Genomic DNA, 10864 nt, shown 5'->3' with positions numbered 1-10864 from the left:
AATTAAATGTAGTATTAATTTCCTACATCAATTAGTTAAAGCTGTGTGTGTGTGTGTGTGTGTGTGTGTATGTGTGTGTGTGTGTATCTTAAGGAGTGAGGCTCAGAGAGGATGAGTGACTTGTCTGTGGTCCCTGTACCTGTGGTACAGGTAATAAATGTCATAGGTAGAATTTGAACCTATATCTTTCTGTCTACAAATGTAGAACTTTACATTTTATAGGAAGTGACATAAACTAGGATCAAAATATGTGGGAGAAAACAACTGAGTCAAAGGCAGTATTGACGGGATTATGAATTATATCCTTTTGCTACCATAAGACAGTACAAGCATGAATGGTAGCAGCCCTGCTTCCATACCTACTACTCAACTGAAACTGTTCTCTCTAACACTAATGATTTTTTAAATATATCAGTCTAATGGGATTGTTTCAGTCACTTTCCTCCTTGACCTATCTGCAGCCCTTCACAAACTCTACCTTGCTTTCTTTGCTTTGACTTTGTCATAGATATCCCCACACCTCATCTCCTTTGCTGATTCATCCTTAAAGGTTAGGTATTCCCCAAAGGTTTATACTTGGTCCTCTTCTCATCTCTTTGTACACATTCTCTTTTGCAATTTTCTCCATTTTGATGGATTCCATGATCACCACATAGTGGTGACGCTACCACTATATCACGTTTATTAAGTTCCAGCTTTCCCTCTGAGCTTCAGTCCTGTATTCCACCACTGTCAACTGGATAATGTCATTTCATTGTACCTTAAGTTCAACATGCTCCAAATTGAATTTAACATCTTCAGCACATTGGATTTGAAGTTAGCCGACTAAGATATAAATGCTGATTTTGTCACTTATTTGTCACAAAAAATGTTGTAATTTTGACCAAATCATTTAACTTATTTGGTTCTCTCATTTATAAAGTCCAGGAGTAGAACAGAATGACTTTGAAGGTCCTTTGATTACACTGTCATCTGTCACTCACATTGGGTCACATGACCCAAATCAGTCATTTTGACTCCTATTTCTTACATCCAATCAATTCCCAAGGCCTGCTGATCTTATTTTTCTCTTCTTTGATCTCTACTTATACTGCCACCAAACTGAGTCAGACCCTTAGTACCTCTTTTTAAAATTTTTATAAAAGTCTTCCTGTCACCAAACTATATGGACAGCTAGGTGGCATGGTGGATAGAGTGCCAGGCCTGGAATAAGGAAGACTCATTTTCCTGAGTTCAAATCTGGCCAGAGACACTTAATAGCAATGTGACCCTGGGCAAGTCACTTAACCCTGTTCTCCTGAGTTTCCATTGTAAAATGAGCTGGAGAAGGAAATGGCAAACCACTTCATTATCTTTGTCAAGTAAATCTCCAAAGGGGTCACAAACATATGGCTGAAATGATGGGACCGCAACGCCACACCATCCCTGCCCACCCCAATCCTAAACACTGTCGTTCAAGTAATCTTTGCGCACTCTTCTTGGCATATTTATTCCTTTATTCAAGAATGTATACTACTTAAGGGAAGAGTTTCTTTTCTCTTTCTTTCATTCTTTCTTCCTTTCTTTCTTTCTTTCTTTCTTTCTTTCTTTCTTTCTTTCTTTCTTTCTTTCTTTCTTTATTCCTTCTCTTCTTTCTTTCTTCCTTCCTTCCTTCTCTTCTTTCTTTTCTTCCTTCCTCCCTTCCTTCTTTCCTTCCTTCCTTCTTTCCTTCCTTCTCTTCTTTCTTTCTTTTGTTCCTTCCTTCTTCTTTTTTTTCTTTCTTTCTTTCTCTTTCTTTCTTTCTTTCTTTCTTTCTTTCTCTCTCTCTCCTTCCTTCCTTCCTTCCTTCCTCCCTCCCTCCCTTCTTTCTTTCTTTCTTTCTTTCTTTCTTTCTTTCTTTCTTTCTTTCTTTCTTTCTTTCTTTCTTTCCTTCTTTCTTTCTTTCTTTCTTTCCTTCTTTCTTTCTTTCTTTCTTTCTTTCTTTCTTTCTTTCTTTATTCCTTCTCTTCTTTCTTTCTTCCTTCCTTCCTTCTCTTCTTTCTTTTCTTCCTTCCTCCCTTCCTTCTTTCCTTCCTTCCTTCTTTCCTTCCTTCTCTTCTTTCTTTCTTTTGTTCCTTCCTTCTTCTTTTTTTTTCTTTCTTTCTTTCTTTCTTTCTTTCTTTCTTTCTCTCTCTCTCCTTCCTTCCTTCCTTCCTTCCTCCCTCCCTCCCTCCCTCCCTCCCTTCTTTCTTTCTTTCTTTCTTTCTTTCTTTCTTTCTTTCTTTCTTTCTTTCTTTCTTTCTTTCTTTCTTTCTTTCTTTCTTTCTTTCTTTCTTTCTTTCTTTTTACAAAATATGCTTTTCTCTGGATCCCCAGTGATGAACACACTTAGTTGGACACTTATAAGTGCTTAGGAAATGTTTGAGGAATGACTAATTGACTCCACTATTTGACTCTGGCTTTAACTTGTACTTCTCCCATTTGTATATACTACATTGCAGCTGAATTGGAATTCCCTGCATCATATGTTACACGTCCTTGTTCTATGCTCTCTCTTCCATATGCCTTTACTTATACTGTTCCCTATGCCCTGAATGGACTTCCCCCCAATCTCTTCCTACTGAAACTGCTCCCTTCCTTCAAATTCAATTCAATTGCCATCACTGTCATGAATGCTTCCCTCACCCTGACCCCTCCCTCCTCAGTTGAAATATAGCTTTCTTTCTGATACTATTTCAGATAAAATTTTGTTGAAGTTCTTTTTTGTACCTATACAATTCTACCATTTATTGTGGTATCTTATCTTTCTCCCTCTCTCCTCCCCTCCGCTCCCCTTCTCTTCTCTCCTCTCCTCCCTCTCTTCTCCTCTCCTCTCTTCTCTCTTCCTCTCTTCTTGCCCTTCCCCCTCCCCCTTAATATGACTATGAGCAAGATAGGGATAAAGACTGGACTGGGGATTTTATTGGTATAAGGAACTCTTAGGTGAGGGGACTTTCTCTACCAAAGCATGTTGGCACCTTCTCTGTACCTTATAATTTTAAAGAGATGTCTAAAACATTGAAGCTAAGTGACTTGTCGAGGGTTACACAACAAATGGGTGTCAGAGTCAAGATGTGAGTCCAGATCTTCCTGGCTTTGAGGTTACCTCTCTATTAGACCACCATGCCATGCTGGCTCTCGAAAGCTGTGTCTCATTTTATCTGTGCATTCCCAGTAACTTGTACAATACCCTATGTCTGTATCCATCTACATACAGTGATATTTAGTAAATGTTTGTAGAAATGAACTGAATAGATGAACTCTTCTAAGTTCTAGTGAAACCAATCAATTCAATTAGAATAAACAATACTTCTAGCACCTTGCTGGCCATGCTGCTGTGTGTAGTTAGCTAGGTTGTTCTCATTATTTTGAATAAAATTTAGAGTAATAATGACTGTCTACTGTGGACCAAAATGTTGTATGATTTAACTTGAAAAAATAGAGACAAATTTCAGGATAAATTCCCAAGAACAGACATTTTAAAAAAATGCCTCCCCAACTTCTTTTAATGGGTAAATGTAGAACAAGGTTATCTCATGTAACTAAAAGACATGGATTCTATACCTGAGTCTAGTTCTATTTCAGAATGTCTCTAGGTTAAGGGGTCGTCTTTTGTTCTCACTTGAAATGAGTTGATGGTCTTAATCAAATTGATTAAGAACACTGAGAACATTTGTACTTCAGGGTTGCTTTCTGAATCTGCTTTTCATGAGAAAAACTACAAAATGGATGACCTATGGAATGATTCTCCCTTCCTGAGGGATAATGTTACTAGGAACGCAGGATTTGGGGTCTTTAAGAGTAGCATAGGGAGCTTAATTAAATTAGAGCCCATAAAATATTCTGTGGCTGGAGATTACTTTCCAGAGCATACTGTTACCAATAAAGAATACTTTATAGCATGAAAACATTAATATGACTTCATGATCTGAAGGCAGTATATGAAATTTATCTTAAAATATAATGCATTTTCTTTTCAATGAAATTAGAAGATCTAAGTTCTAAATGAGTCACTTTTAAGATGGATGATGTAATGGAAAGAAAAGTGGATTGTGAACTTGGAGTCCTGATTTTTAGCACCAACTCTGTCATTAACTCACCATGTGAACTTGAGCAAGTCATTTAACTTCTCTGGGCCTCAGTTTCCTCACCTGCAAAATGAGGGAGTTTGGTCTAGATAATGTCTCTTCTAGTTCTAAGAATCTATGAATTGAGGAACAAAACTTTTATTCTTCCAAGTCATTTGGATACTTGGAAAGAGATACTGTAATAAAAGGAGGGAAAAAGGGAAAAAATTGAAGAGACACAGAGAGGAGACACAGAAAGAGACAGAGAGAGAAAAAGACCGAGAAAGAGACAGAGATAGACAGAGACAGAGACAGACAGAGAAGAGACAAAGAGAGAGGGAGAGAGAGGAGAGAAAGAGAAACACAAAAGTTCTAGAAAAAAGGGAGAGATCACAAGGAAATCTGGAAGTAAGGACATGGAGTGGGCAGTCTTGGCTTGGACTTACTTAGAACATAACTCTGAGTAAGTTACAAACTCTCTGAGCTTCAGTTTCATTATCTACAAAATGGGGATAACAATTTTCCTATCTCAGTGGGCTGTTGTGCAAAAAAAAAAGATTTGTGAACCTTAAACCACAATATAAACGTGAACAGTAACTTATATTAATATACATACCAAGCAAAAGACAATATTAATGGAAAAAATTGTTTGACTCCTGTCACACAAAAAGAAATTTCACCAATTGGTATACCTTCTAGTCTAGCTTAAAGAGATAGTGGCTTATATATTCATCTTTTGTTCTTGTGATTGAAATCAATAGCTCCTAGAAATACATTTGTATAGGAATGAGCTTCAGAGAAACATCCAAATTTCTTAAAGCTGAAGGCCTTTTGAGCCTTAGTTTTTCTTTAATCCCTAGCTTGATGATTCACCTGGAAGCTAGAAGTTTGAAATGAATCATATGGTAGAAGGTTTAGGATATAAAAACAGTAGTGTGTAACCTAAGAAAGAATTTGACTAGTGATTGACTTAACCCCTAGGCTTTCAGCTCATTTTGGATAAAGAAGACCTAAGGATGTTAATGGAGTAGATACATGAGTCCCAATAGTGTATGATCAAAGGAATTTTCAAATTAGTATTTTAAAGCAAGCTATACATGGAATTCACAAGCTTTCTTTGTGATCATTAACATTTATGGTGCCAGAATGCTGCAAAAGTCAATCCTTAAGAAGACTTTTTTTCTCTCAGAAAAGGAAACTAAGAAATCATAGATTTCAAAAATTAAAGATTATATTGCTCTCTTAATGATGGTCAAAATAAGTTTGCTGTGAGCAAGGATTAAGTAGAGAGAGAGAGACAGCTGGGGACAAAAGGTAATAGTAGATTAGCTTTCAACAAATGAACTTTAAAATATAAATTTACCAAAGCAGCTTGTCCTAAAGACCAACTAAATACCTCAGACACTCTTTTAGTATATCATAAAATGAGCTCAGTCAGACTTCCTAGCTACCATAGCCACACAACATCAGCAATATTGAAAACTAATTGTGAACCAAAGCAGCAGTGGGCATCTCTGAACACATTTTGGTTAACTTTAGTCATGGAATGACTATAGCCATGTAGGCAAACAATAGGATTGAGTCTTCTAGGAAAACAAATTTAACAGGTCAAAGATAAAAGTATATAGAATTCCAAGGATGTATGTATCATAATTTCCTGCTTCTCCTTTTTTAAAAGAAAACATTCTTAATGTTAAACTATGAATTCAGTCAATGCATCATTATCAATGACAAATTTGGAATTAGTACCTATCTGAATATTTACTTTATCAGCTTTATTGTTAGCAGCCCTAGCAACCTAGAGACTTAGTTCCCATTCATAATTTTTTGAGATTCTTATTGATAAAGCATACAAATATTACTATTAGTCATTTATTAAAAAATACAAAACCTAGATATTCAATTAGAAAAGGATAATTGGCTAAATTTCTATATATTTCTTGGTGATAGAAAAATGCATAAAGATCTTTATTTTGGTGGAAACCAAGGCTCAGAAATAAAGAAAATTTGTCATATGTTGGGTCAAGATACCAAGAAGTTGACAAGCTAACAAGGTGAAAAAGTAACAGCAGGATTATTGCACACTAATTCAGAGAAGTGACATGATGGTTATTATCCTGTTGGTAGGAAGTATACTTCAAGGCTTCAGATCTCACATCTTAAAAGAGAAAAATATTTTATTTTTGTTTTGTTTAAATGCAGTTTATTTTGAAAAAAAATTCAATCAGTGATCCTTCTGCTTGTCAACTTTTTCGCCTTTTAATCGCATTAAGGCTATTGACCTTAGAGCCAATGTCTTGTCAAAGTCAGCTCTATCTTCCTATGTATGGAGGGCAGGTCTAAGATAAGACCTTTACAGAAGCTGTGCTGTGAAAGGTAATGTTTGTACATGGTTGTGTTAAAATCATTCAGATACAGAAAAGTACCTTTGCTACTGCTTCTGTTAAACAGTGGGGTTTAAATTGTGAGATATGAGACAGATTTTTCACTGAACATGCTTAAAATATTAGTTAGTTTAATTTTCTAACATAAAAGGGCCAGTATTTGTAGTATCTATAATTATCCTAAGTACTGACAAAAATATCTATGAATAAGGTGCAAGGATGGGGAAAGTTTTAAGTACAATATATTTTCTGGTTATGAACTTAAATTAATTTGTCGTTAATAACCTTTCCACTTTCTCTTATTCCATAGCCTTACTTTTCCTTCAAAGAATTCTAATACTTTGCTTAGAAGACCCAAATCTAGACCCTTTATTGAAAATCAAAATGTTATTATTCTCTCTCTTTCTCTCTGTCTCGTTTGGTTGATGGGCCCTTTGCTCTATTTACTCATAAAATTCTCCATCCATTCAATTCGAGTTCAGGATACAGAAAAAAATAATAGTTTGGTCAAGTTGAAAAATGCTGCATTAAAAATCAGGATTCCATAGTTTTCCTTCCAGTCCAAACTACTAGGTAGGCTCAAACTCACAGCTCCATCTTCCTCTCTGTTAAATTCATGAAAGGCATCTACCATGAAAAATATATTCTCTCCTTATCATCTCTCCTTTTTAGAATCAGTGCTTTTTTTTTCATCAATGTTCACTTACTTTTGGTGCCACACTCTTCCTGAAGTCTTCCTTCCCCAATCCTCCTAGTTTTTTACTTTTATATAAGTGGCAACTCCCTCCCCCAATGCCCAACTCACTAGCAGGTCAACTTCTGGAAGATAGGGACAGCTTTTCATTATATGTTTATATGTTTGTATTCTCAACACCTATCATGAAGCCTTGATAGGCATTTATTGAATTGAATTGACTTCCAGCTCTGCCAGCTTTAGCTGTGATATGAGCCACTTAACTTTACTATGTTTCACTTTACCAATCTACCAAATAAAGGTTTGGGCTACAGACCCACATCTAGCTCTAAGGTTCTATTCTGATCTAGACTCCTAAAAAAGGAGGAAAAGCATACTTATCTCAATGGTGGCATGGAGTAGTGATAGCAACACTTAATTGGGAATCAGGAGATGAACTCTAATTCTGACTACATTAACCAGTTGTATGATCTCAAGTGTGAAGTAATGGAAAGAACCCTCAACTCCAAGTCAGAAGAACTGGAACCCTAGTTATTATCAAATGTGTGACTTTATCTTTCTGGGACTCAGTTTTCTCATTTGTCAAAAGAGGATAATAGTCTCCCATACCTACTTTACAGGGTCATTGTGAGATGAGCACCTTGTAAACTTTAAAGTTCTATACAGACTTGAAGCATTATAAAAATATTTATTAGTTAAAGCAAACATTTACATAGTGCTTCAAGGTTTGAAAAGGACTTTATCATTTGATCCTCACAACTAACTTGATAGGTCAGTATACTCAATATTATTATTCTTATTTGACAAATAAGGAAACTGTGCCACAGAGAGGTTGCCAAGCACATAGAATGTTGTAGACCACTTCCTTTCCCCCTAGGAAAAAGTATTTCCCTTAAAATGAAGGGATTATTTTTTTCTTTTATCCCAGTGTTCCCAACACCTATGGCAGGGCTTTGCATATAGAGGATGTTTAATAAAAGTTTATCGGATTGGATTGGATGGGAAGTGGGATTTGAACCCATGTCTCTCCTGACTCCAACTCCAGTTCTTTTCCCATTATATTATAGACCTTTTTGGACTTTGGGTAGAAAATAAGATTTAGCAAGATGATACCTAAGTTTCCTTCTAGCTCTAACAATCTAGGATTCTACTGCTAACCACTCACTACAGCTATTCATACATTCCACCCTAGTCAAATCCTGATCCAGTCAATTCCTCCTTTCATCTGGTTCAACCTGGAAAAGCACAGGATCACCAATGCAAAAAAGACCAGTGGATGTGGTGAACAAATTGTCTTCCCACATTAAAAGTCATTAGAACCTCACCCTTAAATTTGGCCTGTGCCCATAAGGATATACTGTTTTGTGGGCATTTTTCAGAATTAGAGAATCACAAAACTTGAGAGTTGGAAGGGATGTCAGGGGCCATTTGTCCAACCCATACCCGAACAAGAATTCCCTTTCCAACATACCCGACAAGTGGTCATCCAGCCTTGGCTTGAAGACCTCCAATGAGAGGAAACACACCACCTCCTGAGGCAGCCCACTCCACTTTTGGATAGCTCCAATTGTTAGCAAGTTCTTCCTTATTTTGTACCATTTCCCAAAGTTAGGAGTGCATGAATTAGGGATGAAGTAATACATTTTAAGGATTTTTATCTTAGTTTCTCATCCAAAGATAATTTCATTATCTCCTTTAGAATACAACCTCATGTACACATTATGCATCCCTTTCCCCTTCCTCTTGCAGGATTTGTGGATGGTACTAGCATGGTTACCTTAGTTTCCGGTCATCCGTGGAACCTTTCTATAGCTGTGCTTAAACACTACCCAAACATTTGGCAAACAGAAGCAGCAATAGCTGGTTGTTTGGGGTTGTATTGATGAAACAGACAACTGGTTCACTGACTCTTATTTTCAAGCAGATGTTTTAATAGATTATAGTCACAGTCTAAGAATACCAAGATGCATCTGATACCTGATCTTCTGATTGCCATAGCCTCTCACAGCACTACCCACTAAGCTATTTTCTGACATAATTTGTGAATTCAGCTTACAGAGAAGTCAAAAGAGGTAAAGACAAATGCATTCATAATTACGCACACGATCCAATAAACAGGCAAAGAAAAAAAAGTCCAACTGAGCTAGGCAAAAGCATTATTTCTTCCTTGTTGAAAGTATCAGCATATGTTACATCTTATGTCGCACAAGTGTACTCATTAAATATTATGAAATGTACAGCATGCAGTGAAGCTCTAACTAGCTAGTTAAAGTCATTCATACCTGTGTGTTCATATTTATGTCGCAGAAGGGAACTGCTTTTCTGGAATGTCTTGTCACATAAGTCACATGCATACATGCCACTCTCTGTCTTCTTGATTTTCTTTCGGGACAGACAGGAGTCAGAATCTGTCATGTCATCGAGGCCTGACATGTAGTCTTGTGTTCCATCAAGCAATTCTCCCTATGATGGAATCAAATAGTTTATCTAACACATTCTATTTCTTTTGCCCACAACATTCTGGACCCTTACAACGTGACATTTGCAATTTCTCAAAGACAATGCTTACAGATTGATCTAGGTTATTTTATTTTAAATGACATACTTCAAACTTTACATCATTCTATTACATCTCAGGTGTGAACAATATAGGAAGCACTTCTGTCCTGGAAAGCAGATTCCACTATTTTTTGACAAGATAAAATAGTAAACTACATAGGTTAAAAAATGAATATTTATAAGAAATAACTATAAGAAAAAAAAAAACTTGAGACCTGAATTTGTTTATTTTTCAATGGCGTAACTTTAGAGATAACTGTAGCTGTGGAAAACCATTTTAATTGAATTTCATATTTAGGTACAAAATGTTATTATTATGCAATCTATTTAAATGTATGTCTACTGACTAAAGGCCTCAAGCTATATTTTTATATTTAATTTTGTAATTTGAAATAGGGAATATTAATAACACTTTTTATCAATGTTCTATCTATGTTAAAACAGCCTTCAGCATTAAGCAATAATGAATGTGGATCAGTAAATTATTAAATTTCTTGATATTTATTTTGTCTTGATCCTAAGGAGTGCAAACTTGCATGATAACATACATTTCCATTTGCTATCACACAGTTCAGTTTTCTTAGACTACGTCTGCACTAATTAATATTAGAGAAGATTAAATAGGCTTAAATACATTTACAAAGAGGGCAGATGTACTGTAAATTGGAATACTGGAACAGCTGTTATGGAGGTGTGGTGCTGTTTGTGCTTCTATTGTGCAGGCAAGGATTACTCTCCATGATGTTAAAATGTACCTGATTTTTACATTTGAAACTGTAAAACATTTACTAGTCAGTAAAATTACTAATGGAACTTAATAAGACATAAGGGAATGTCTTAAAGTATTTTAAAAATTATTCTTCAAAATCACTCACTTCACTAAACTATGTTATACACACACATATACACACATACACACAGAGCAAATATATCTGATTTTCCATATTGTGAACATCTGTAAAGGTATGTGACTGCTGTGAACTATGATTTTTGGCATATACGTAAGGTCTACCAAATGTTGTTAGCAATATAAAATTCTAATGGCTGACAAATACAATATAAATAAACCTCAAAAAATAAATGTTAAGTTCTTCCAAATGTGCTTTTATCTTTTTTTCTTTCTTTTCTTTTCTTCCTTCCTTTTTTTCCTGGCAACTGTGCTT

The 10864-nt window shown here is 35.7% G+C and overlaps 1 protein-coding gene across 3 annotated transcripts in view; it reads right to left on the bottom strand.

Moving 5' to 3' along the window:
- ZEB2 (zinc finger E-box binding homeobox 2) overlaps positions 1 to 10864 on the bottom strand; it is a 141694-nt gene that overhangs the window by 3967 nt on the left and 126863 nt on the right. For all 3 annotated transcript variants that reach the window (XM_072613171.1, XM_072613170.1, XM_072613173.1), the window contains one exon: positions 9425 to 9605. In XM_072613171.1, coding sequence (XP_072469272.1) covers positions 9425 to 9605 — 181 coding nt within the window. The remainder of the gene's footprint in view (positions 1 to 9424; positions 9606 to 10864) is intronic.

Source organism: Notamacropus eugenii, chromosome 5 (assembly GCF_028372415.1).
Source record: "Notamacropus eugenii isolate mMacEug1 chromosome 5, mMacEug1.pri_v2, whole genome shotgun sequence".
Classification (NCBI taxonomy): domain Eukaryota; kingdom Metazoa; phylum Chordata; class Mammalia; order Diprotodontia; family Macropodidae; genus Notamacropus; species Notamacropus eugenii.
Note: the sequence above shows the minus strand (reverse complement) of the source record. Positions and strands in the feature narration are given on the sequence as shown.